This window comes from Salmo salar, chromosome ssa16 (assembly GCF_905237065.1).
Source record: "Salmo salar chromosome ssa16, Ssal_v3.1, whole genome shotgun sequence".
NCBI lineage: Eukaryota > Metazoa > Chordata > Actinopteri > Salmoniformes > Salmonidae > Salmo > Salmo salar.
In genome coordinates, this window is record NC_059457.1 from 38630218 (window position 1) to 38657622 (window position 27405).

The window sequence follows — 27405 nt, forward strand, 5'->3', positions numbered from 1 at the left end:
TTACGTTTTTTGAAAGTCACATTTGCATATTTCTGAACTATTCCAGAACTATCATTGAATACACACATATGACATGTATCAAATCAGGACATAATAGAACCGGAACATTTTACAGCAAAGGTTTATTTACAATTCCTTATACATTTAGTAAATTCCATAATACACAATTTACACATGAAAAAGAAAATCAAATGGGCAACGCCATGCAGTACATGTCACGTAATGATTAAACAGAGAATTCTCAGAAATGGATTTATATCATGCGTTTATGGGGGCCCAAGACATCTTCCAGAGCACAGTGGCAACCATACAAGTCTCTCTTTATAGGTCAGACAATATCCTCTCGCTTTGCCAGAGGATATTCCTGAATAAGTTACAGTCTCCCTGAGAGCAGCCAGACTGTACAGGAGAGGACAGATGCATGCACTCATCATGCTGGTGGCACAGGCACACTCAGAAATCAACCTGAAGCCAAGGCAGGGCTGTATAGTGTCAGTCAGTCTACAAGCCCTAGTACCTCAACATTCTACAGGACAAGTGGGAATACGAGACTGCTGAATTACCATGGAGAAGTAGCGAAAACGAAGTGATTTAAAAAAAAAATTGTCATCACTTATGTGAAATGTGAAGCATGAACCTGTTTGGGAATTTTTAAAACCTGAAACTGTGTCTGGAATCGAGGGGATCATGTCATTTGACTATTTCTTCTGTATTAAAAGGCAATCTTTGCAATCTGTTTTCTGTTTGACGTTTTTCTTCCACAAAATCAACATGTTTCTACATTTGAATAGGAAACTCTCTTCCATTACTCTCTCCTCTTAAAGCTAATGAATCAGGAAACTGGAAACTGATCAGAGACTGTTCAGATAGTCCTTACTATTTTTCTCACACAATGTGTTGTGTAACATTGGCAATTAGACTTACTGTCTCTCAACCTCCCTCAAAGCCTCTTCATGAAACATCTACCAGTCAACTTATCAGTGCACGTTTACTTTAAACAGCCTACTTCCATAAGTGACGACTTCAGCTTCAGATAAGTGATGGACAGCGAGGCCAAAGACCACTTTTCCCCCCTTTTTCTCTACAACAGCTCTCTCTAATTATTCAAATCCATCACAAGATAATCTCACCCTTCTCCCACAAGTGACTCCAGAAGTGACTCCTCTTTGGTGTTGCAAGTCCTCCAGTTGTCGAACAGTTGTTGCCTTGCCCCCTCTCTCTCGCCTCACACCCTACTGTGGTTAATGAGAGTTATCTTCTCCACACGTGGACCCAATTACCATCATCTTACTCATAGCCTGGATGCAACAATCTGCTCCAAATAGGCTGATTGGTTTATTTTAATGAACTGCTGGACTGTCCATTCTAAGAGGGTTTAACATGCCCATGATGGTAGAGGTCATTGATAATGACTAGAGGGCCGTAAACGATCATTTCCACGTGTCGCTTTCCAGAGGCACTGTACAATATACTTGTTTCATCTATCTGATCTCGAGTATCTATTTTATAAGATGTTTTTTGGGCTGTTGCTAGCTTCAGGTTGAGTGCAAAATCTAAACTCCTTTTTTGTACAATAAACTGTACAATAAACTGCAATGGTTTCAATTTACCCTGAGGTTTTGCTGACTGACATTTAAGAAAACACCTCGAAAATTGAGCCAATTTAAAGGTATGGTCGTTTAAATGTTGAACGTACTCGACCACAGACCTCTCTTGTGCCTAAATTATATCCACATGCTGTCTGGAAATCAACTTGTTTGGTTGTTTGTGACAGTCTCGGTTAAACTCTTCAAAGTGCCCCCAAGAGTATATGTAATCTATTTCCTAATTAACAGCTGGACTGATAACTACGAGCCAGCCATGTTTGCTTCCTCCGTGTTCTACAGGCACTCATTTGGGTTTGGATTAGTTCAGCTCAAGGAGCTCTCCAGCAGTCTGAAGGGACCCACAGCCACCCACTACATAGATAAATAAGTTTGGACCTACTATCAATGGGGAACTTTCCTCCAATTACTAAATCCAATTAAATGGGCCTCTTTGAATGTCTTCCCACTTGCCAAGCTAATGCCCAAGCACTGGAGAACCTCTAAAACTCATACTCAGTGAGGGGTAGAAAGATGGCATGCTCATAATTGGCTCTTCTGAAGGACTGTTTAAATAAAACTTAATTCGCCCAGAGCCTATTTTCCCATTGGGAAACAAATTTGTGGAATTGGTCCTGTAATAATCAGAGGTCTGTCTGCAAGTTAACTATATTAATAAGTTGTTGTTTAGTAGCTATGGGGAAATAGTACCGTTGAGATAAATGTGTCCCTCTGGAAAGGGACTGTGTACTCTAAACTGAAAATATGATTGTACACTTCTTGCTAAAAGTTAATGCGTCATGCAGCAAGATATGAAAACATTATAATTGGGAGCAGATTGCAGAAATATCAGAAATATATGTGGCACTGACAGTGTAAAATTATTAACTAACATTTAAATGATTGTTATACACTGTAATTCAAAAAGCAAATGAATCCTGTACAAGCTCCCTTACAAATACACTCGGTATACCACAGCCAAACTTACTGAAGGATTTACCCTATTTACCAGCAGTACCTGGTGTATCATTGGCTTGTCACGTGATGATTTGCAAGGGCTCTCAGGTCAAAATAGAACATAGCTATTGCACTTGATGAGACAAAGACAGACACTCCCACAATTAACAACAATACAGTCAATTTTGTCTTGGAACTAGCCTAGTTAATTATCTGCAATGTAAAAATAGGGTTTCTTCTCTGATGTTGATTTGTTTTAGTTTTTTACATTCCTGACAGTAACGTTGGGGGGATGTTGAAGAACAGACAGAGAGGTGTGTTGGATGAGTACTTGGGGACTTTGTGGGAACTGAGGACTGAAGGGAATTGTGTCATCCCTCACAATCCCCTCTCTCTCCCAGGTCCCCTACCGCAGGCTCTGTTTAGTCAACTGCTGAGATGCGTTTTGATAAGGGATGCTTGTGTTGGCTGGGGCCCGGTGCATGTCGTATCCAGGTTAGAGAAAAGGTCTGGATCTCAGTTGGCAATGTGACATGCTTATTTGGAGAGAAAAACGCTAGAAACAAGAGCACTAAGAAGCATCCACTGTTCCACAAACTCGATAACTCCTTGCACCCCATTGCATCTTCTTAAATAATGCCTCTTTTTGTCAGAGAAGACTTCCCGGTTTCTAGAAAAGGGGCCCACTGTCTGTTACAAACAAACTAGATCAATAGGACCTCATGTTCCTTTGATCTTGAGGGACTCATGAGTGCAATGGAAAGCGTTGATCGATTATGAAGTGTTTAGCATTTTGACTGGCGTTTACAGTTGCAGTTGGTTATAACTCAAGCGATCAGAGATATCAGAAAAGACGGTTGGTTAACGATGGTTAATGTGGAACGCGATAAATCCAAATATTTCTCGGAAATTGGTTTCCTTCTTAAAATCCTATTAATGCCAATTAAATAAATATCCTTTGCTTTACTGGACTGATGAAAGCTAAAGAAATGTATTTCTTCTCAAGGAATACAATTAATACTGATATGTATTGCCAAACCCTTCCAGTAAGTTTCAGAGAGAAAAAAGACTTAATTTCTCTCTCCTGTGTGGTTTTGCTGGAGTGGTTACTGTTTCAATAGATTACCGTACTGTGTTCAGAGAAAGTTCACATCCAACATCACCACCTGACACAACTTGACATTTCCTTCTTTTGTTTGTGAGAGTACGTCATCTTCATTTCTAACCCAAAGACCTAGGAATAAATTAAAGTTATTAGGATTCAAGTACAGAAAGTGGAAAACTTAACGCACACTAAAAATACTACTTTTGTTTACATTCTGTGCACAACGAAAACTTGTAACTCACTTAACGGCAGATCTACTGCCGGTCCTGTGTCCGCATCATAGATCTCCTCCTGCTAGAGGAGCTGGATCTGCGGCTCGTGGATTCAGAGGGGTAGGTCACTACCCGGGAGGACCTTCCTCGGACCTGCAACCCCTGCGCCTCTCTCATGTCCCGTGCCATTTGAGACAGGGTCTGCCTGGGGTTCGTCTGGAGGCGTTGGAAGAGACTCTCCCTGGTTAAAGTCCTTTCTGGGCAGCTGAAGGTCAGAGCAACCCCAGTGTCTGACTTCATCTCTCTGGAGAAGCCGTCAGAGGTACCGTCAAAACAGCGTCCAATGGCGATCTCTTTTGCCACCCTTGGGTTCTGGTCCGTGACCGTGTAGATGCCATAGTTGTGCCCCAAGGGGTCGACGGGGGCCAGCATGTTGAAGGCATGGGACTCGTTGTTCGGTGAGGTAGGGGGGTGCTTGGTCAGGTACTCCTTTAAGAGGCTGTTGATGCCCACTCTCCGACAGTTGCCCTGTGGGAGGACTGATATGAAGGACCTATCGACTGCGGCTTGGTCGAAGAGCATACCACTGCACTTGAACTCGAGGCAAGCTGCTGAGATGTTGGCCACGTGCATGTCGCGGGTACTGCGGATGTCTCTGATGCCGTACAGCTGGCCTGCAGTCTCAGGGTGGGTGCCTCCATGGTTCTGTGACCTTATCATAACCTCCCTTTGCCCCTGGATCTTGACCTTGATGAAGCAAGCCCTGAACTCTTGAGGGTTGGGCCACCAAGAGAGGTAGTCACCTGTCCACGATGTTAAGTCGTTCTCTTGAAAGGGAACAACGTTATATTCGTATTTGTCCTTTTCCACTCTGAAGAATCGGAAATGGTTGGCATTGACTTCAGCATTTTCACAGGATATTAAACTCTGATAGGGGTATATTGGACCGTTGGTCTCTTCCAAATTATTGGGGTTGGGTTTTGCCAAGTTGATTCTGAAGGCTGTTTTCTTAAGAGCTGGATCATTGTGGTCTGAACGCTGGTAGTCTATCTTGTCTAAATATGGCTGAGACACTCCAATGATGTTTGGGTTCATCTTGGGGGTTGAGGGAGCTGCTTCCAGTTCTTCACCACCCATAATGCCTGTGACGTAAGCTGTGTAAGCATCAGGCACCTGAGCATCACAGAAGGCTGGCAGGCAGGCTCCATTGTGTCCAGTTATCACACTGTCAAAGCGACCCCATGCTCTGGGGTTAGAGGAAAAGCCAGGCTTGGGCTCCAGGTTTATCAGGCTGATGACCACACCTTCCAACTGCTCAGTGGCCAGGAATTTGTCAGTCATGTACGCCCTCACTTTGACGTAGCAGCGGCGGTTCTCAGGCACATCCAGGTTGAAAAGTCGACGCTCCCTTATTTCCATATTACCTATGAGGAAAGTGCGCTCCTCTCGCTTGTGCCGTCCATTACCACCAGATGTGGTCTGAGTGTAGTGAAAGTCACTCTCCTCCTCCCAGACACCTGTGTCTGGGTTGAGGGACCACAGTTTCATTTTGGGAATGTGCTCTTGCATTTTGACATGCTGTGTGTCTAGGAGTACTTGGACCGCTCCAGCCCCTAGGACTTCCTGGTTCGTCTCATCTCTGAAGTCAACGGAAAACATCCCATATGTCCTCAGTGGAAGCATGTCACCCTCATCGTCCACAAAGTTGAGATCACCAGGCGCTGCAGCAGCTGTGGTGATGTTCCTGGGGTCAATGAAGGTGACACTGGCTTTCACCGTACCTTCGTACACCTCCCCATTGTTTTTGTGGAAAGAATTTGGAGGTATGACAATCTGTCCAATGGGGTCCTCTCCTTTGATTTCTCCTAAGTTAATGGTATTTGTCTCTCCAGCATTGATATCAATGGGTTCCTGCTTTCTCATCACCTTCACGTCATGGTAAACAGAGCCCCCTCTCTTGTCAAAGATAAACACCTTAGGAGTGTCAATGAATTTTTCTGTGGGATCCACAAAGTTGACCACTAGCCTCTCTGTGTCTGGGGTTATATTGAGCGTGAAACCTCCTTTGTACCCTGTGGTGCCCACTCTCTCCTTGCCAATGTACATGTGCCCGAAACGCAGTGGTTCATCGTTGTCAACTGTGACCACCCTGCCACGCACAAGCACCTTGGGCACCACACACTTCAGGCAGCCACACTCAGTCACAGCTTTGATGGGTAGGCTGTAGCTCCCACAGTCGATCACCCGGCTCTCCATCTTCTGGACCCCGCAGCAGTAGCCACCTCCATCCCTGCAGCGCAGGTCAAAGTCCAGGGAGCCTACACACTTGTTGTGGGGGCAGCGGCCAGCGTTGTAGAGCTTAGAGTCAGTCCCAGGCTGAACACAGTCCATGGGCAGCCTAATGAGGTGGTTCTTAGGTGTGGGGTTGCATTCCGGCATGCCTTTAGCTGTGGAATACACAGTGCATAGAGTTAGCAATGAGATTACACTCATGTTTTATGGATGTAATGCATATAATGCACACACAGTGGTAAGAAAAAGTATGTGAACCCTTTAGAATTACCTGGATTTCTGCATAAATTGATCATCATATTTGATCTGATCTTCATCTAAGTCACAACAATAGACAAACATAGTGTGCTTAAACTAATAACACACAAATTATTGTATTTTTCTTGTCTATATTGAATACATCATTTAAACATTCACAGTGTAGGTTGGGAAAAGTATGTGAATTCCTAGGCTAATGAATTCTCCAAAAGCGAATTGGAGTCAGCTAACCTGGAGTCTAATCAATGAGACGAGATTGGAGATGTTGGTTAGAGCTGCCTTGCCCCATAAAAAAACACTCACAAAATTCGAGTTTGCTATTCACAAGAAGCATTGCCTGATGTGAACCATGCTGCAAACAAAAGAGATCGCAAAAGACCTAAGATAAAAAAATGTTGACTTGCATAAAGCTGGAAAGGGTTACAAAAGTATCTCCAAAAGCCTTGATGTTCATCAGTCCACGGTAAGACAAATTGTCTATAAATGGAGAAAGTTCAGCTCTGTTGCTACTCTCCCTAAGAGTGGCCGTCCTGCAAAGATGACTGCAAGAGCAAAGCGCAGAATGCTCAATGAGGTTAAGAAGAATCCTAGAGTGTCAGCTAAAGACTTACAGAAACCTCTGGAACATGCTAACATCTCTGTTGACGAGTCTACGATACCACGGAAGAAGGCACTGCTGTCCAAAAAAAACATTGCTGCACGTCTGAAGTTTGCAAAAGTGCACCTGGATGTTCCCCAGCGCTACTGGCAAAATATTCTGTGGACAGATGAAACTACAGTTGAGTTGTTTGGAAGGAACACACAACACCATGTGTGGAGGAAAAAAGGCACAGCACACGAACATCAAACCTCATCCCAACTGTAAAGTAAGGTGGAAGGAGCATCATGTTTGGGGCTGCTTTGCTGCCTCAGGGCCTGGACAGCTTGCTATCATCGACGTAAAAATGAATTTCCAAGTTCATCAAGACATTTTGCAGGAGAATGTTAGGCTATCTATCCGCCAATTGAAGCTCAACAGAAGTTGCGTGATGCAACAGGACAATGACCCAAAACACAGAAGTAAATCAACAACAGAATGGCTTCAAGAGAAGAAAATACACCTTCTGGAGTGGCCCAGTCAGTGTCTTTACCTCAGCCCGATTGAGATGTTGTGGCATGACCTCAAGAGAGCAGTTCACACCAGACATCCCAAGAATATTGCTTAACTGAAACAGTTTTGTAAAGAGGAATTGGTCCAAAATTCCTCCTGACCGTTGTGCAGGTCTGATCCGCAACTACAGAAAACGTTTGGTTGAGGTTATTGCTGCCAAAGGAGGGTCAACCTGTTATTAAATCCAAGGGTTCAAATACTTTTTCCACCCTGCACTGTGAGTGTTTACACGGTGTGTTCAATAAAGACATGAAAACGTATAATTGTTTGTGTGTTATTAGTTTAAGCAGACTGTGTTTGTCTATTGTTGTGACCTAGATGAAGATCAGATCAAATTGTATGAGCAATTTATACAGAAATCCAGGTATTTCCAAAGGGTTCACATACTTTTTCTTGCCACTGTATACACTGAGTATACCAAACATTAGGAACACCTTCCTAATATTGACTTGCCCCCCGCCCACCCACCCACCCACCCACCCACCACCACCTCCGCCCCTTTGCCCTCAGAACAACCTCAATTTATCAGGACATGGATTCTACAAGGTGTCGAAAGCGTTCCACAGGGATGCTGGCCCATGTTGAATCCAATGCTTCCCACAGTTCTGTCAAGATGGCTGGATGTCCTTTGTGTGGTGGACCATTCTTGATACACACGGGAAACTATTTTTGACACAAACCCGGTGCGCCTGGCATCTACTAACATTCCCCGTTCAAAAGCGCTTACATTTTTTCTCTTGCCCATTCACCCTCTGAATGGCACACATACACAATCCATGTCTCAATTCTCTCAAGGCTTAGAAATCCTTATTTAACCGGTCTCCTCCCTTTCATCTACACTGATTGGAGTGGATGTAACAAGTGACATCAATAAGGGATCATAGCTTTCACCTGGATTTACCTGGTCAGTCTATGTCATGGAAAGAGCAGGTGTTCTTCATGTTTTGTATACTCATTCTAATGAAAAATTACAGATTTGAATGGCGCACTCTGTCACACTTCCTATTAACCAACTAAATGTATGTTTAATTACCTAGAATTTCATTACTAGCATTAGTTTCAATGTGTGTAATTAGCGGGACATGCTAGCGGGACACCTAGCCTGATTTATACAGTTGAAGTCAGAAGTTTACATACACTTAGGTTGGAGTCATTAAAAGTCATTTTTCAACCACTCCACACATTTCTTGTTAACAAACTACAGTTTTGGCAAGTCGGTTAGGCCATCTACTTTGTGCATGACACAAGTAATTTATCCAACAATTGTTTACAGACAGATTATTTCACTTATAATTCACTGTATCACAATTCCAGTGGGTCAGAAGTGTACATACACTAAGTTGACTGTGCCTTTAAACAGCTTGGAAAATTCCATAAAATTATGTCAAGGCTTTAGATGCTTCTGATAGGCTAATTGACATCATTTGAGTCAATTGGAGGAGTACCTGTGGATTTATTGTAAGGCCTACCTTCAAACTCAGTGCCTCTTTGCTTGACATCATGGAAAAATCTAAAGAAATCAGCCAAGACCTCAGAAAATAAATTGTAGACCTCCACAAGTCTGGTTCATCCTTGGGAGCAATTTCCAAATGCCTGAGGGTACAACGTTCATCTGTACAAACAATAGTACACAAGTATAAACACCATGGGACCACGCAGCCATCATACCACTCAGGAAGGAGACGCGTTCTGTCTCCTAGAGATGAACGTACTTTGGTGCGAAAAGTGCAAATCAATCTCAGAACAACAGGAAAGGATCTTGTGAAGATGCTGGAGGAAACAGGTACAAAAGTATGTATATCCACAGTAAAACAAGTCCTGTATCGACATAACCTGAAAGGCCGCTCTGAAAGGAAGAAGACACTACTCCAAAACCGCCATTAAAAAGCCAGACTACGGTTTGCAACTGCACATTGGGACAAAGATCGTACTTTTTGGAGAAATGTCCTCTGGTCTGATGAAACAAAAATAGAACTGTTTGGCCATAATGACCATCGTAATGTTTGGAGGAAAAAGGGGGAGGCTTGCAAGCCGAAGAACACCATCCCAACCGTGAAGCATGGGGGTGGCATCATCATGTTGTGGGGGTGCTTTGCTGCAGGAGGGACTGGTGCACTTCACAAAATAGATTGTGTAATGAGGTAGGAAAATTATGTGGATATATTGAAGCAACATCTCAAGACATCAGTCAGGAAGTTAAAGCTTGATTGCAAATGGGCCTTCCAAATGGACAATGACCTCAAGCATACTTCCAAAGTTGTGGCAAAATGGCTTAAGGACAACAAAGTCAAGGTATTGGAGTGGCCATCACAAAGCCCTGACCTCAATCCTATAGCAAATGTGTGGGCAGAAGTTAAAAAGCGAGCAAGGAGGCCTACAAGACTGACTCAGTTACACCAGCTCTGTCAGGAGGAATGGGCCAAAATTCACCCAACTTATTGTGGGAAGCTTGTGGAAGGCTACCCAAAACGTTTGACCCAGGTTCAACAATTTAAAGGCAATGCTACCAAATACTAATTGAGTGTATGTAAACTTCTGACCCACTGTGAATGTGATGAAAGAATTTAAAGCTGAAATAAATCATTCTCCCCACTATTATTCTGACATGTCACATTCTTAAAATAAAGTGGTGATCCTAACTGACCAAAGACAGGGAATTTTTACTAGGATTAAATGTCAGGAATTGTGAAACTGAGTTTAAATGTATTTGGCTAAGGTGTATGTAAACTTCCGACTTCAACTGACTTCAACCCAATGTGTCATTTCCTGGCCGCTCTGCATTCTTTCAAAAACGAATTAAATAACTGAAAGAAACAAAACAAAACGGTAGTCCTGTCTTTAAATATGGATGGAATGTTTTATTAACTAACTGGAGTGTAGCCTAATGTTCCGTAGTGATGGGAACCACAATGGGCTGGTAGCGTAAAGCAGGTAAATCATTCTTCATTCAGAGCCTTGGTGTTCCAGGTGTTGTTGTTATATTCACAGGGGCAAATCTCTCAGGCTGCAGTGACTTAGAGCCAGAACATATCCTCCTGTAGAAGCCCGTGGCTGAATGCTTTAGCACACTCCCCCGCAGCCCCTTTTTGTCAATCTATATCGTGGCTAACAAGCAACTGGGGAATACACACAATGTGTATCTACCCCGCACGGATGCGGAAACACATACTTGTTTGACTAACAGGATTTATTGACAATCTTGGATTTCACTTCAATAAGGGGAGCTCTGGAGAAGTGGGATTTTGGTTTTTACTGTCTATTATAAATAATGTAAATAATCTCTGTTTAGAAAAGGCTGCTTAATACCAATGTAAACATAATAAAACCTTACTTCTCCAGGTACTGCCAGATTCTGGAGGCCTTGATATTTTATGATCTTATTTTTCTTGGGTGTATTTTTTCGATGTTACAGATACAGTAGATTTTCTGCAGGGTTTTTTCCTCACTCTCATTCAGTTTGCTGGAGTGTCTTTCCATAGTATCCATTCCTACAGGTACAGTACAGGATTTGATGGATAGGGTCTATATGTACCGATAACGCTGAGGAATGCCTGTGAGGACTTGATGCTTCCTGTTTGGCTGCTGGCTTTACAGTAGTAATGTCCTGTCTGCTCAGGCTTCAGGTCTCTCAGCACCAGATCCTCTTCATATTTGAACACGTTCCGGTCCAATAGGGTCCTATTGTGATACCTGGAGAGAAGAACATACCATTAAAAATCTATACTGAAAATGTAATGTTTGTAAGTTGTTTAATATAATGTGTTATCTAGTCATGCTTCCCAAAAACCTTTGTAAGATTTTTTTCTGGCAAATGAACAAAGGAATGCATGATCATACCAGTAGTATTTGTCTGGCATGGGCGCCCCTGCTGCCTTGCAGCATAACATCACACGGTGTCCCTCAAAGCGCACTTTGTCCTCTGGGTGCTTTACAATGTATGGCTTCTCTGCAAAGCAGTAGGAAACAAATCCTTAAAAACCTGGCTCTGGGACTGTTGTGAATGGTACCACAAACGCATCCTGATCAAAATAAAACGTAATCAGGCCTACAGTTTAAACTCTTCTTGGTCTCCATACTTATGAAAAATGATTGGTGTGGGATTATGGTGAAATACTGCCCCTGTGACTGCATTTATTTTTATTTAGTTTCCAAGTATATGTGCATGTAAAGGACTCAACTACTTCAGACTTTCCTCCAGTGGTCCATATTGTAGTTTTAAATGTCCTTACCCTAGTCTGGCTACAGTAGATGGATGGTTATAATGACAGACTGACTGGCTCAAAGCAGTACTAAGTACATAGAGAACATGCTTCATCATTGGGCTATTTGTTGACATTACTAACTTAGTATAACTCACCTGCGTACTTTAGGACTGCCTGTACCCAGGATGACCCGCTGCTGTTGCTGGAGGTGGATGCAGTGGCCGGGGCAAACTTCTCCTTCCTGATGTAGAGCTGGCTGGGGGAGCTGGAGCAGACCCCTGGGAGCCTGAAGAGGCCTTTGGCGTCAGTGCGGGTACGGATGATCTTGGGTCGGCTGGCCAGCGCTATCCTGGCCCCCATCACGGGAACACCGGTCATACTGAGTACCTCTCCTTGGAGCATGTGGCCCACACACACACAGCGGCTACAGTCCTCACTGGGACGGCCATAGGGACACTCACGCTTGCATTTGGCTGCAGATACACACACACATACACAATAACACCCACACACAATACATTCAGCATACTTTTACACATGATTAGAATGATTATTCAGATTTTACAGCCATATTGTGTATGTTTCTTTAGCTTTACGACTTACGTGAGCATGGATTTTTCCCACATTTCTGGATTTCAGCTGCTTGTCCAACACACTGCACTGTTATAGAGGTTCTCACACAGGTCCTCCTTCTGATCCTGCGACCCTTGCCGCAGGTCACTGAGCATGCTCCCCACGTACCCCACTGAGTCCACTTGGCTAGTCAAACAACAGAGACATGGGGCATAAACATGAATGATCCATATAATGTAACTGTAGCTTCAAGGAAAGGTGAAAGGAAAGATGCATTGTAAAAAATATTATCACAGGACTTTTGCCAGGCTACTGGTCACCTGATGAAAGTGTGCCGTAACAGAATTGTTACATTGTTACATCAGGTAGTTTCCTCCTCTTTCTGGGAGATAGCAGAAACAGTGCTGCCACTGATGACCATTAGAGAGGGAAGGGCACAGTGACAGCCTCCTCCTGATCAAAGCCCCTGGAGCTTTATGAACATCGAAGGTGTGTTGACGATGGTGACAGATAATTGTTAGAAGCCCATGTTAGGGAGAAGTTAGCAAAACTGTGGCATGTGGAGAAGATGGTTTTATATACATTCTTAGAAAAAAGGTGCTATCTAGAACCTAATAGGGTTATTCAGCTGTCCCCATATGAGAACCCTTTGAATAACTATTTTTGGTTCCAGGTAGAATCCTTTTGGTTCCATGTAGAACCCTTTCCACAGAGGGTTCTACATTGAACCCACAAGGGTTCTACTTGGAACCAAAAATGGTTCTCCTATGGGGACAGCTGAACCCGTTTTTTCTAAGAGTGGTTCAGCATTGGCTCTACTGTGGCCGTAGTCACTGTATTTATTAACAGCCGCATACTGCAGCTCCATCTCAGATCTGTTGTGATTATCTTCATGTCAATAATGACCCCGATCAGCTGATCAGTCTCTTGCGAACGAATTACGTAAAATGATAATTATTAGGATTGGCTTCATGTTAAATATTGGCATGATATGTACACTGTAGGTCTATGTGTAGGTTGTGTTGTGAGGATACCTTCACATGGCAGGGTGGCACACTCCCTTCTCTCTGTCTGGGGCCCCTGGCATGGCGGAACCAGTAGCAAGGGCATGGGCTGGATGCTCATACACTTCCTTTGACGGACCTGAATGCCCACGTCATTACAGGCTGTAGCAGAGCAGGGGCCCCAGGCGGACCAGTCCGTCCAGTAGGCCTGAACTGGACACACAAGACAAGACATTGTGACAAGGGTGAGTATGGAATCCACATAGAAATAGAATTGGTAGAATGGTCAGAGACCTAAAATTCCAGTCCTGGACTGAGAATTACGGATGTAGGATCTTAATTTGATCACTTTTTTGGAAATGCAAACTTCTAGTGTACTCGAGGTTTAAAAAGGCTTCTAAAGTTTGTAATTTCCACTTTAAAATGTCACTTGATTTGATTTGCCCTAACAAAAAATGTCCATTAATTATAATCCACATCATAATTCACCTTTCTTGTTGCTTCAGGATTATTTTCTAGCTGTAGCAAACTGTCTCAAATTAAGATATGGCATCTTTATGTAAGTAACGTAGCCTGTAGTTTGAAAAAATAAGTCCAGGACTTTCACAGTAGAAAAAAGACAAACAGATCATTAGTGGGGGGATGTGGACAGCCTCGGAAAAGAAATCCCAAAAGAAAGAAATGATCTCACTTACATTTACATTTAAGTCATTTAGCAGACGCTCTTATAAAGTTAGCAAAAATAGATAAGATCTTGCTACCATGGAAAGGAAAATACCTGTCTATTTGTGGAAAAATCACCCTGATTAACTCTTTAGTCATATCACAGTTTAACTATTTGCTTATGGTTTTGCCTACACCTAGTGACCAGCTTCTTAAATTATATGAACAAAAAATATTCCATTTTATTTGGAATGGCAAGCCAGACAAAATGAAATGGGCGAATATGAATTTGGAGGGCAGAAATTATTAAATATTAAAGCATTAGACCTCTCACTAAAGGCATCAGTCATACAAAAGTTATACTTAAATCCAAACTGGTTCTCTAGTAAATTGGTAGGAATGTCTGACCCCATGTTCAAGAATGGCCTTTTTCCCTTTATTCAGATTACAAATGCTCACTTTCGGTTGTTTGAAAAGGAAATAATCTCCAAAATATCGTTATTTTTTTTAAAAGCCTTAGAAGGTTGGTTGCAATTTCAGAATAATCCACCTGAAAAGACAGAACAAATAATACAACAAATATTGTGGTTAAACTCAAATATACTAATTGATTAAAAAAAATGTATTTTTCAATGAAATGTTTAAAAAAGGTATACTTTTAGTGAATGATGTCATAAATAGGACTGGTGGAGTTATGTCACACATGCAGCTAACACAGACATGGAAATGTCTGCTCTACCCAAAATTACAACCAACTAATTGCAGCATTACCACAAAAATGGAAGAGGCAAGCAGAAGGGGAAAAAAGTAAGGAACTTGTCTGTCGGCCCTGTATTAAAGAACATAAATGGTTAAAGAAAAGTGTAATAAATAATAACATAAAAATGTCATTCAAGGACGAAAAATTGACAGCTGTGCCACATAAATTGCAAAATAGTTGGGAAGAGATTTTCGATGTACCCATTCCATGGCACATGGTTTATGAATTAACACGCAAAGCAATGTCGGATTCAAAACTTCAAATTTTTCAATTTAAATTACTGTACAAAATTCTTGCAACCAATATAATGTTATATATATGGGGATACAATCTTCCCAGCTCTGCAGATTTTGCTGTGAGGAGGCAGAGTCATTAGATCATTTATTTTGGTACTGTCCATATGTAGCTCGTTTTTGGTCACAGGTCCAGGAATGGCTGAAGAATTGCAACATTTTCCTAGAACTGACGCTGCAGATAGCAATACTGGGTGATTTGAAAAGCCATGGTCAATCAAACAATAATATAATTATTATTTTAGCAAAAAAATGTATCTTTAATTTTCTATCTGTAGAAGCTATGAGAATAGAAAGGTTCAGTACTTTTGTGAAACATCACAGCACAGTTGGAAAAGATATGGCAAATAGAAATCCAAAATGGATGGTGTTAAGAGATAGATGGGAGGGGTTGAATGGAGCTGAAGGGTGGGACTAATAAGATAACCAATGTAAAACATACGGGGTCTGTAAAATGTATATAGGTTCAGAAATTCTGTGAAATAGCACAGTTACAAATAGAAATCAAACTGGATGGACATCAGAAATAGAGAAAGGACATAAAAACAAAGAAAATATAACTATTGTAAAATAGATTGTGTCTGTAAAATGTGTATAATATGTATAAACTGAAGGTAGAAACCTAAGTGTTATTGTTTATTAGTTTACTCCAATTGGGGGAAGGTTGGTAGGGTTTGCGGGGAATAATAAAGGTATAATCTAAAAAAAAGTATGTACGTACAGTTGAAGTCGTAAGTTTACATACACCTTAGCCAAATACATTTAAACTCAGTTTTTCACAATTCCTGTCATTTAATCCTAGTACAAATTCCCTGTCTTAGGTCAGTTAGGATCAGCACTTTATTTTAAGAATGTGAAATGTCAGAATAAAAGTAGAGAGAATTATTTAGTTCAGCTTTTTTTTCTTTCATCACATTCCCAGTGGGTCAGAAGTTTACATACACTCAATTAGTATTTGGTAGCATTGCCTTTAAATTGTTGAACCTGGGTCAAACGTTTCGGGTAACCTTCCATAAGCTTCCCACAATAAGTTGGGTGAACTTTGGCCCATTCCTCCTGACAGAGCTGGTGTAACTGAGTCAGTTTGTAGGCCTCCTTGCTCGCACACGCTTTTTCAGTTCTGCCCACAAATGTTCTATTGGATTGAGGTCAGCGCTTTGTGATGGCCACTCCAATACCTTGACTTTGTTGTCCTTAAGCCATTTTGCTACAACTTTGGAAGTATGCTTGGGGTCATTACCCATTTGGAAGAGCCATTTGCGACCAAGCTTTAACTTCCTGACTGATGTCTTGAGATGTTGCTTCAATATATCCACATAATTTCCCTCCTCATGATGCCATCTATTTTGTGAAGTGCACCAGGCCCTCCTGCAGCAAAGCATCCCCACAACATTATGCTACCACCCCCGTGCTTCACTGTTGGGATGGTGTTCTTCGGCTTGCAAGCCTCCCCCTTTTTCCTCCAAACATTACGATGGTCATTATGGCCAAACAGTTCTATTTTTGTTTCATCAGACCAGAGGACATTTCTCCAAAAAGTCCATGTGCAGTTACAAACCGTAGTCTGGCTTTTTTATGGTGGTTTTGGAGCAGTGGCTTCTTCTTTGCTGAGCGGCCTTTCAGGTTATGTCGATATAGGACTCGTTTTACTGTGGATATAGATACTTTTGCACCTGTTTCCTCCAGCATCTTCACAAGGTCCTTTGCTGTTGTTCTTGGATTGATTTCCACTTTTCGCACCAAAGTACGTTCATCTCTATGAGACAGAACGCTTTCTTTTGATTTTCCCGTGATGTCAAGCAAAGAGGCACTGAGTTTGAAGGTAGGCTTTGAAATACATCCACAGGTACACCTCCAATTAACTCAAATGATGTCAATTAGCCTATAAGAAGCTTCTAAAGCCTTGACATAATTTTCAGGAATTTTCCAAGCTGTTTAAAGGCACAGTCAACTTAGTGTATGTAAACTTCTGACCCACTGGAATTGTGATACAGTGAATTTTAAGTGAAATAATCTGTCTCTAAACAATTGTTGGATAAATTACTTGTGTCATGCACAAAGTAGATGTCAAAATCGACTTGCCAAAACTATAGTTTGTTAACAAGAAATTTGTGGAGTGGTTGAAAAACGGGTTTTAATGACTCCAACCTAAGTGTATGTAAACTTCCGACTTCAACTGTATATATGTATGAATGTTTATTTATGCATATGTATGGGTATGTACGTGTATGTGTATGGATATATATATATATATATTTACCCCAAAAATATATTGGGGATTGGAAATGATGCAGACAATTACATTAATGGAATCAACAATCTTTCCGCAATATTAAGCTGATTCACCCCTAAAAAAAAGGGGGGGGAAAAGGAGAAAAAAAAGAAATAAACATATCTTTAGTGGCCAAAGCAGAGCAGCAGATGCATGGCTTAAGTGGCTTTACCTCCACTGAGGTTCTGTTTCGACTCAGTATACAGCACAGTAACTAGGGGTGACATGGATAGTTGGCTAATCCCCTCACAAAATTCCATTATCCCCTAAGCACAGTATGGGTTCAGAATCCTGAACACAAAGCTATTGTAGCATATCTACTTTATAACCCATGTGAATGGGGCATGGTGCATGGTGGTCTGTGGGTACCTGGTGGGCACTGGAAGCGGACGTAGTAGTTGGAGCAGATGCGTCCGTAGGGCTGCTCCTTGTTGATGCACCAGAAGCCCTTCTCCAGGCTGGAGTGGGTCACCTCCCCGGTCTCTGCTGCTGCCACCCAGTCCGTGGTGCGGGCCTCCATGGCCACCGGCCGGACACACACCCTCTCCCTGTAGTAGAACTGGATGGCCTCTAACCGCTCGTAGTCTCCATTCCCCCCTGGATGGTCGATGTTGAACCAGGACGTCCATTCAGTCACACCTGCCGTACATGCAGATTGGGAGAAGGGAGACATGGACAAGGAGATACGGATCACAACTGTGGGATAAGGTTGCACAGTTTGTTTTTATTTACTCCTTTTTCTCCCCACTTTCATGGTATACAATTGGTAGTTACAGTCTTGTCTCATCGCTGCAACGCCCGTACAGACTCGGGAGAGGCGAAGGTCGAGAGCCGTGCGTCCTCTGAAACACAACCCAACCAAGCCGCACTGCTTCTTGACACAATGCCCACTTAACCCAGAAGCCAGCCGCACCACTGTGTCGGAGGAAACACTGTACACCTGGCGACTGTGTAAAGCATGCACTGCGCCCGGACCGCCACAGGATTCATTAGTGCGAGAAGGGACAAGGACATCCCTGCCGGCCAAACCCTCCCCTAACCCAGACGACGCTGGGCCAATTGTGCGCCACCCCATGGGTCTTCCAGTCGCGGCTGGCTGCGACAGAGCCTGGACTCGAACCCAGAATCTCTAGTTGCACAGCTAGCACTGCATCGCAGTGCCTTAGACCACTGCACCACTCACAAGGCCGAAGGTTGCACAGTTTAAGAGAATAGTCTGCTACTGTCATTGTCTGCTGAGTAGAGACGCCCAGGGGAGCCTGCGTTGACCAAACTCTTTCCAAGCCAACTCAGAAGGCAGATGAGGAGGGAAAGAGTCATGTCATCTAGCTTTTGTCTGCCACATGTTCAACTCTGAGGATTTCCAAAGATGTGAAGAAACAGCCTCGCTGCATTGCATTAGCAACATACCATGGATCTCTGAATAATAGATTTCATCATTGGAACGAGCTCCTTGGGAGGCATCGAGAGAGAAGTGAAGTGATCTATTGGTGGACGTTGTCAGGATGTGTGCTCACCGTGCTGTGTGCTATCGTCAGTAGACATTCTCAACAGACATAGTGACCCCTCTCTCTAGTCTCTCTGTTCATTTAAAAGCCAGTGGTTTTCAACCCTGTGGTGACATTAGGTATTTAGTTTTAATTTCCTGTATCTGGATAATGTGTGTGTTGGCTTACATATTCATTTGGACTGGATTTAATGAATAGTTGCTTAAATTAAACTACACTCATGTGAATATAAAGTAGACTCCATGCTATTGTTTGCTCTGATATGATCCTGGCAGGTTAACACCGTTGTATCATTCCACCAGACTGCTCATTCAAAGGAGCGAGACTGAATGTAAGCATAATGGAATGTGAGTGCTGAGTGGGAACTGAGCATTGATTACACATTAGAAACAGGGTATAGTTGATGAATTGTAGAAGGGGGGTGGGGCTCATAGTCTCAACATTGGCCTTGGACTGGAAATGGACTTGACCCCTAAATTTGATAGGTTGTATGTATAAATGTTACTAGTATGTAATAAAACTTTAAAAATCGGTTTTCTGCACTTGCCATGGGTGTGTAAAGCCTGGGAGCTTCAGTACATCAAAGGAAGAAAACCCCTCTGTCTGAGGCAGAAGACACATTGTTGAGTGAGTGTTCCCTCCTCAGGTTGTATAGGTCAACCAGGTGGTATTAGGAGTGAGCTCACTCACCTGTGGTCTGCTGTGGCTCAGTCAGCATGTTGTAGGCCAGCTTCCTGCTCCTGTCTGTCTGACTCCACTTCCTGAGCAGAGAGCTGTTCCTGAAGGGCCCTGGATGGGGAGAACCACACCATGAATACAACCTAACACCATGACCAGCAGGGCCCAACCTTACCTGCACCGCTGCACCACTACCACACTACCACACTGTAACACTGTAACAGTGACCTCAGGAGCTCTGCTCAATGGATCCACCAACTTTTACAACGGGGAGAACCAGATTTATGGAAGCCGGATTTCAAGTCTACGGACCTACTTGTTTGAGGAGTTGGTCCTCGGCATGTTCTCATCAATTTGTCTGAGTGTCTGTGAATGTGAGAGGAATGTCTACGTCTCACTCTGCGGGCTGTGGTTGAAGGCCAGGGAGAAGTCTTGGGTTGGGACACCCGATCTTGGTGCACTGACGCTGGGGTGTCTGTGTTTCCAGATCCCCCGGCTTTGTCTGGGTGCCACCAGAATACAAAGACAAGCATGGTTCTCTTTTACCGCCCCCGCGAGCTAGCTAGGTGCCAGCAATCAGTCTGGAAGAGCTCCATCCAGATGTGTGTGAGAACACCTGATATCACACACACGCAGTCACACACTAGTCAGAAGACTACACCACAGTCCAAGCACGTTCAGTTTTTTCACAACGAAACACTGTCCAGTCTCATTAAGGACCTGGGGCCATATGGAAAATCTCTCTCTCTCGCTCTCTCGCTCTCTCTAATCAGAAGCCAATGAATGAGCTGGAGCCTCTATAAAGGAAGATGGACTGGAGGGAGAAAGAGCGGGAGAGTGATGGAGAGAGGGAAAGTGGGAAGGACAAGCAGAGATGATTCCTCATGGTTTCTCAATGAGCCACGTACCAGAGGTTACATTCCTCCACTCTCTGAGGGAAACCTTGTCTATGTCTAGTGGCGGGATAGTGTGTCTGAAACTGTGTGTGTCTTCGAGCTAGTTTTCTGGCTGCCCTCTTTGAAACAAGTCCTGTCTGTTGGGTCCCTCCACAGCCCAAACGTCCCCCTTAAATGAACACGTCTCCATCAATAAAGCCAGGATGCTGAGACCCATTGAGACACACACAGCTGAGAGGAATCAGCTCACGTAAGCCATCCGTTAGAAGTGACTTGTCCAGCGTATGCTGCCAATATGCCTTACTTTTCCCTCTTTTCCACCTCATCCCCGTCTCAGATACGGTTTGGCCTTGATCCATCAGTCCTTCTGTCATCTCTACATCTGCCTTCTCTTCCCTTCTCTGACTTTCCTCTGTATCTTCACCTGATCTTGTCATTATGCTGCAATGGCCCATGCAGCAATGCAGCCAGTTGTCCCCTTTGATATTACACACACTTACATTCATGATTCACATATGCGTCAGCGTCAGGCATCAAAGGGCTGACAGCGGAGACGTGTGTCCTTTCCTTCAGTTCCCAACCGCCTGCCTGAAGCCATCGTGGCCTGAGAAAGCCATTCCCACCACGGACTGTCTCACGGCCTGCCTGACTGACTGTCTGTCTGTGAGAGTGCTTACCACTTTACGAGGTCCACCGCTGAGTTTATGGACACAGTCACAAAGACCCAAAGCAGAGGCAAGCTTCAGTCCCTCTGCTATTTATTGCTGACTGTGGGTCTTTTTTTGTTACGCCAACACGATTCTCTTCCAATTTTATGGCTTTGGAGCATTTTTTCCTAGTATGGTCTTCAACCTAGTGAATGGCTTCTCTTACAAGTAGTATTCCGTAAGTTCCAGGTCAGTCTTTGCAGTCTGCTTAAACCAGACTGACCGCTGTCCTCAGCTTTGTAGGCCTACATACTGCAGCTGTGTGTTTAACAGTAAAGCAAGGGGCTATCTTTCAATGCAAGGTGGGCTTTTCATATCTGGCTTGATACTGTAGATCATAGACAGGGGTTTTAATATTTGATTGACATGATGGAATGACTGGCTAAATAGAAACAAATGTCTCTCCGCACAACCTCTGCACTGCTGGTGTGCCTATGCAGCAGACTAGCTCAGTTTCTCTCTCTTCAGTTTTCCTAGTCTTTACTAGATTAACTGAGGGGAGGAAAACAATTTCAACGTCAATGAAGGGATGCATGTCGGGCTTAGACACACTTCCAAGTGACGTTGTCATATTAACAATCTACTGGACAGAGAACGGCACTATTACCAGCCTTGGATACTCCAACAGGGGCACATTGCCTACACTTATCACTTCAAGATGTTTGATATTGAAGCCTAAACCATTAAAAGATTACAAGAGTAATTTTATGAGGTGCATAATGGCATTATAGCTTTTTATGTCAGAATCCATATTTAATCAAATATAAACACGTCAGCCTTGCAACTTCAGCTATGGCAGTTGTCTAAGTGCACTGGCCTGAGTGGCCTAGGCTCCAGTAGTTGACTTTGACTATTTAACGTTCCTTTGAGTGGCTTGTTAACACTTTATATGTGAATTTAAAAAGCCAGTGATTTTATATGTGCTGTTTCATGCTAATGGTACGTCAGTGGCGTTACCTCATCCAAAACATGTTGAAACACACTGTTATGTTAGAAGAAACACACTTAAACTTAACCGGATTTCCTTCTTTGTTTGAGGTCCTTACTCCTGTTTAACCTTCCCTAATAGAGGCCTCTCTCCTACCTCGCCACCACCCTCGTAAAACTCCAACCCAGTAACAAGATACTGAAAGAGGTCAAAGTATAGTCCCATGTAATGGAACCAATACATTAGCAATGGTTCCAAGTATGTTTCTGTGCCTATTAGCAGACCCTCTTTCTCCCCCTTAATATAGACACACAGGCTAGCTTCTCTTAATATTGACCCACAGGCTAGCTTCTCTTAATATTGACACACAGGCTAGCTTCTCTCAAAATAGACACACAGGCTAGCTTCTCTCAAAATAGACACACAGGTTAGCTTCTCTTAATATAGACACACAGGTTAGCTTCTCTCAATATAGACACACAGGCTAGCTTCTCTCAAAATAGACACACAGGCTAGCTTCTCTTAATATAGACACACAGGCTAGCTTCACTTAATATAGACACACAGGCTAGCTTCTCTCAATATAGACATACAGGCTAGCTTCTCTTAATATAGACACACAGGCTAGCTTCTCTCAATATAGACACACAGGCTAGCTTCTCTTAATATAGACACACAGGCTAGCTTCTCTCAATATAGACATACAGGCTAGCTTCTCGTAATAAAGCTGAATACCATGCAATGTTATATTAGTGATGGAGGCGAACTCTCAACTGGGTGTTAGAATTTCTACGTCAGATCCAGTATTGTCTCAAGCTCCCCTCTGCCTGCTTCTGCCCTTGCACTGCTTTGGCCATTCTGGTGCCAATGCCTGGTGTGGCTGGCATTGTTGTGTCTACTGGACTCTGGTACTTATTCTGGGGATCTTGCCACTATAAAGTGGTGCTGGGCTTTAGTTACAGGGTACACAAGGACAAAAACATCTATTAATACTGCAGGCCCTTCTAAATGCCATTCTCCTCTCCTGTTGCCTTCTCAGCCGGGTGTTTTCCGAGACAGAGCTGCATGCACACTCGGCAGCTGCCAGATGCTAATAAATAGTTGAAGAAAATGAAAAAATAAGTTTTGAAGTTACCCAGAGAAAGGACTTCAGTAGTCAGATTAGACAGATTGCCAACCCAAATCTGTCTGGGCAGAGACACAGGCCTTTCAGCAGGTCTGGAGATTGTTTAAAATATTCCAGAGCCTTACAAGAAGAAAATGTAAAAACACTTTTCTGTGTTATGTAACAGCTTGGATGGAGTGGGGGCTCGCGGGGCTGAGCACTGGGCTGAATGTTGAGCGTCTCTCCACACAGTGTTGATGCAATTTTGCCATGCCACAGCCCCACACTTAATTGTAATAACAGGTGTGTGCAGTGAAGTGCTAGAGCACTGGAAACATCCGTCACCTGGCCTTATTAAGATTTAGGCAATAAGGAGATATTTGTTCAAAATCAGAAGCATTTTATTTAGACAAGGGTTTGTGTCAAACCAATGGACATTAAATGATTGCCCAGAAAGTGTGCGTGTGTGTACGTATGCATGTGAGTTTTTATGCCATGGCCTTGCAGACATGTGGAAGTTGTTTTGTTTAGTTGGCCTATTATCTGGCTGAGGTGTGCTGTGGTAGAAGAATCAGATGGTCTCTCTCTGCTCCCTCCCTCCCTCCCTCCCTCCATCAATCTTGGCTTCAGGGCTGGTTGGGGAGCCACTGACTAATTCCTGGTCAAAGGCATATGTGCCTCATTATACAGTTTTGCCCCTGACATGAACTAATGATGCAAATCCACCACAAGATTTGGGGGGGATTTTAAAAAAGAACACAGAGGCTTTGTGTTCTTCATGTGATTTTTTTCTACCGCACTGCATTTCCTCATTCAGGCTCTAAAAAAAAACAATTGGCCTCAATGGTATTTCCCCATTAAATCCACTGCAAGTGCTCACCTGGGTTTCTGCAATGGGTATACACGAGCTCTAGAAACAACTGCTTCTTGAGCATTAGCCTAGTCCTATGCCTCAAAGTAATGTTTGTGCACTTTCATCCTCAAACACAGGCATCGCATCTTCAAAAGGTAGCGAGCCAGAGAGAAACCGGAGTCATATCATTTGGGCCTTGATGTGGTGATTGCTGGGAATACAAGGGACTTTGATCCCTTTCTTCTCCCTCCCATTCTCATTTAAGTCAATGGGCTACACATCCTGGTGTGGTGATTGTGGTTTAGCTGGACCACTGCTCTCCAGTCAGTCTGTGGCCAGCATCTGGAGAATTAGCTAGTCCCTCTGAATGAAGCAGATTAGCACAGGGACAACATTGACTTTGGAGCTCTGAGACTGCTTCTTCATGGTCCCAGTTGGCCCACCTCCACCTCTATCCCGAGACTGGTATGGGTATGGGAGATTACAGTTCATTACGGGCAGCCTGTGTGGCATCTGGCTCTTTAAAACACTCCACTAAGACCTGGGACTTAGTTTTGCTTGACTGATAGTCACAGTGTTCCATTTCGGTATAGTCCATTTCGGTATAGCATCCAGGAGCAGAAGCTGTCTCTTCAAATAGGGAAAACACATCATAAATCTCTGAACACTGAGAGGGATGGAGATAATGATGGAGGGAAAGTGATAGAGAAGGAGCAGGAAGGGAAATGAAAAGTAAAAGGAAAGAGTGAGACAGGGAGAGGGAGAGGGGAAACCAGAGAGAGTCATTTCACCTGTCAGTTAGGTGAGAAAGTGGGATAGAGGATTTGTGTTTACTTGTTTTATTGGTGAGTGCTGACTTGGTGAGTGCTCCAGCCGGCGGGTAATGTATCGAGGTGAGATGGGGACAAATACTACCCTTGTCTGCCACAATGTGTTGGCGAGTGATTACATCACTATCCATTCTATCAAACACCTAGTCAGTGTGATCATTTTCCCGAACAGGCAAAACTATCCAGTACTTGCACTGAATTCTTAAAGAATCCCAAGGCTATCCATCCATTATAACACACTTGCTGTATAACAACTAGTCTACTGCCACTTTCACACACCGCTCAAATTGAGGGGCCCGGATCCCTACAAAGACATTATATAATCACCCCCAGAGAAACATGTGTTACCCCTAACATCCATCTGCTTCTCATTAACATGACAGCATGTTAGTAAAATGAGAGTGCTGATGACTTGACACCACATGATTAACACTTCCAGTGGTGGGATATCCCTGCAGAGACAGACAGCCCCCCTGTGGTGCTACAGTATGATCTCACCATTCACAACTAAAGAACCACTACTGGTCCAACACTGACATCCACTGGGATAGGCTACTTTCTCACCTTGCAAAGTTTAGGTTCAGGAAGACAGAGATGTGTGCAAGTATTTCTAATGATTGATTTGATTGGTTTATTTTTATTTGAGTGCCATACACCGTTTGGTGCCAAGACACTAATTGTTAAAGTACATGTGCACAAAACTCAAAACAAAATGAAATGTAACAAATTCAAATTCAAAAATAGTCATCGTAACTAATAAAAACATCTGAAAGTGTTCAAATGGAAGGGCTAGATCTGTAGGTATTGTCCTTATATACAGAGTTATATTTACATTAGGAACACCTTCCTGATTTTGTGTTTCACCCCCTTTTTCCCTCATAACATCCTCAATTCATCAGGGCATAGATTCTACAAGGTGTCAAAAGTGTTCAACAGGGATGCTGGCCCATGTTGACTCCAATGCTTCCCGCAGTTGTGTCAAGTTGGCTGGATGTCCTTTGGGTGGTGGACCATTCTTGATACACACGGGGAACTGTTGAGCGTGAAAAACCCAGCAGCGTTGCAGTTCTTGACACACTCAAACTGGTGCACCTGGCACCTGCTACCATTCCCTGTTCAAAGGCACTTAAATCTTTTGTCTTGCCCATTCACCCTCTGAATTGCACACATACACAATCCAGGTCTCAATTGTCTCAAGGCTCAATATCCTTCTTTAACCTGTCTCCAGCCCTTCATCTACACTGATTGAAGTGGATTTAACAGGTGACATCAATAAGGGATTATAGCTTTCACCTAAATTCCCTTGGTCAGTCTATGTCATGGAAAGAGCAGGTGTTCTTAATGTTTTGTACACTCAGTGTTTATGCGCCACTCTCTATAAGCATTTTAATTGGGTGCCAGTCAGACCTTTGGTGCGGGTTAAGCTTAAAGCAGCAGCACGTAAAGATGTAAGTATATTTCTTTTTTAATTAGCCACAGGAGGGAAGTTAATTTGCATATCTACTGGCTGATAATTGAGGCTGTGTGAGTTCAGTTTGTGCCCTCGTGTCCTCCTTATTTCTCTCTCAGTCGGGTGACTGCAGGCAAAGGGGGAATGGTGGCGTGGGCCAGCCTTAATCCATTTAGTGCCTTCACTCCAAACACTGCAAACACACACACAATCTCACAGAGAGAGAGTGCTACACTGACCTTCAATGTGTTATATGTATTGTAAATCCTCTGAATGGCACAAATACACAATCCATTTCTCAGTTGTCTCAAGGCTTAAAAATCCATCTTTAACCTGTCTCCTCCCCTTCATCTACACTGATTGAAGTGGATTTAACAAGTGACATCAATAAGGGATTATAGCATTCATCAGGACTCACCTGGTCAGTCTGTCATGGAAAGAGCATGTTTTGTCCACTCAATGTATACTTTTATACCATAAGAATGAGCTTCTAAAGACAAGCAGTGGATCATTGACAGCATGTGTCAGAATGATGAAGCGGTTCAGGCTTCAGGGTTGAATTGGCTATTATGAAGTTCTCATTGGAGTAATGACATTGCTTACCACAGCTACAGTTAAATGGCATGCAAGACAACGGCAATGATACAAAACACAGTGGCAGTGTTACGAAGAACCTATTCTAAAATATCCTGGAAAATGAGTTCTGCTGATGAGTATACAAACAATTTCAATGACTTTTTGTGAGATATGTAAAAAGGCCGAGTGATATAATTATTTGCACATCAATAATGAATCTGAACTAACATCACATTTTGAGGAGGACTTTAACTTGACATACCTTGAGCCGCTGCCACTGCCACCAGGAAAGACAGGAGTAGTGACACTTTTGTAACGTCCCACATGGTGTCCCACAATCACAAACTTGGATGCTTTCCTTCTCTCTCTCTGCGTGTATTATATTATCAAGTCAAGAGGGAAAACCTGCTCCGGTCCCTAAACCCAGCCATATGAGGATTGTAAATTAGATGGGGAACAGGAGTCTTAAAAGAAGGGACACCCAGAGTGCAGTCTAATCCAGCCCCCCTCTGCTCACCATTGGCCAGTGCTCTCTCACATCTGTGTCTTC

General features: G+C 43.2%; 1 protein-coding gene across 1 annotated transcript; it reads right to left on the reverse strand.

Annotated features, from left to right (window-relative positions):
* Positions 1–103: 103 nt before the first annotated feature.
* Positions 104–27405, reverse strand: LOC106573596 (cartilage intermediate layer protein 1). Its single transcript, XM_014148773.2, has 10 exons — positions 27118–27405; positions 19523–19621; positions 17694–17963; positions 13367–13549; positions 12363–12518; positions 11915–12232; positions 11395–11503; positions 11090–11247; positions 3888–6304; positions 104–3774 (listed from the first exon to the last, which is right to left on the reverse strand). Exons 1-9 carry the CDS (start codon positions 27179–27181, stop codon positions 3900–3902), a joined length of 3762 nt encoding a protein of 1253 aa, XP_014004248.2. The 5' UTR covers positions 27182–27405; the 3' UTR covers positions 104–3774; positions 3888–3899.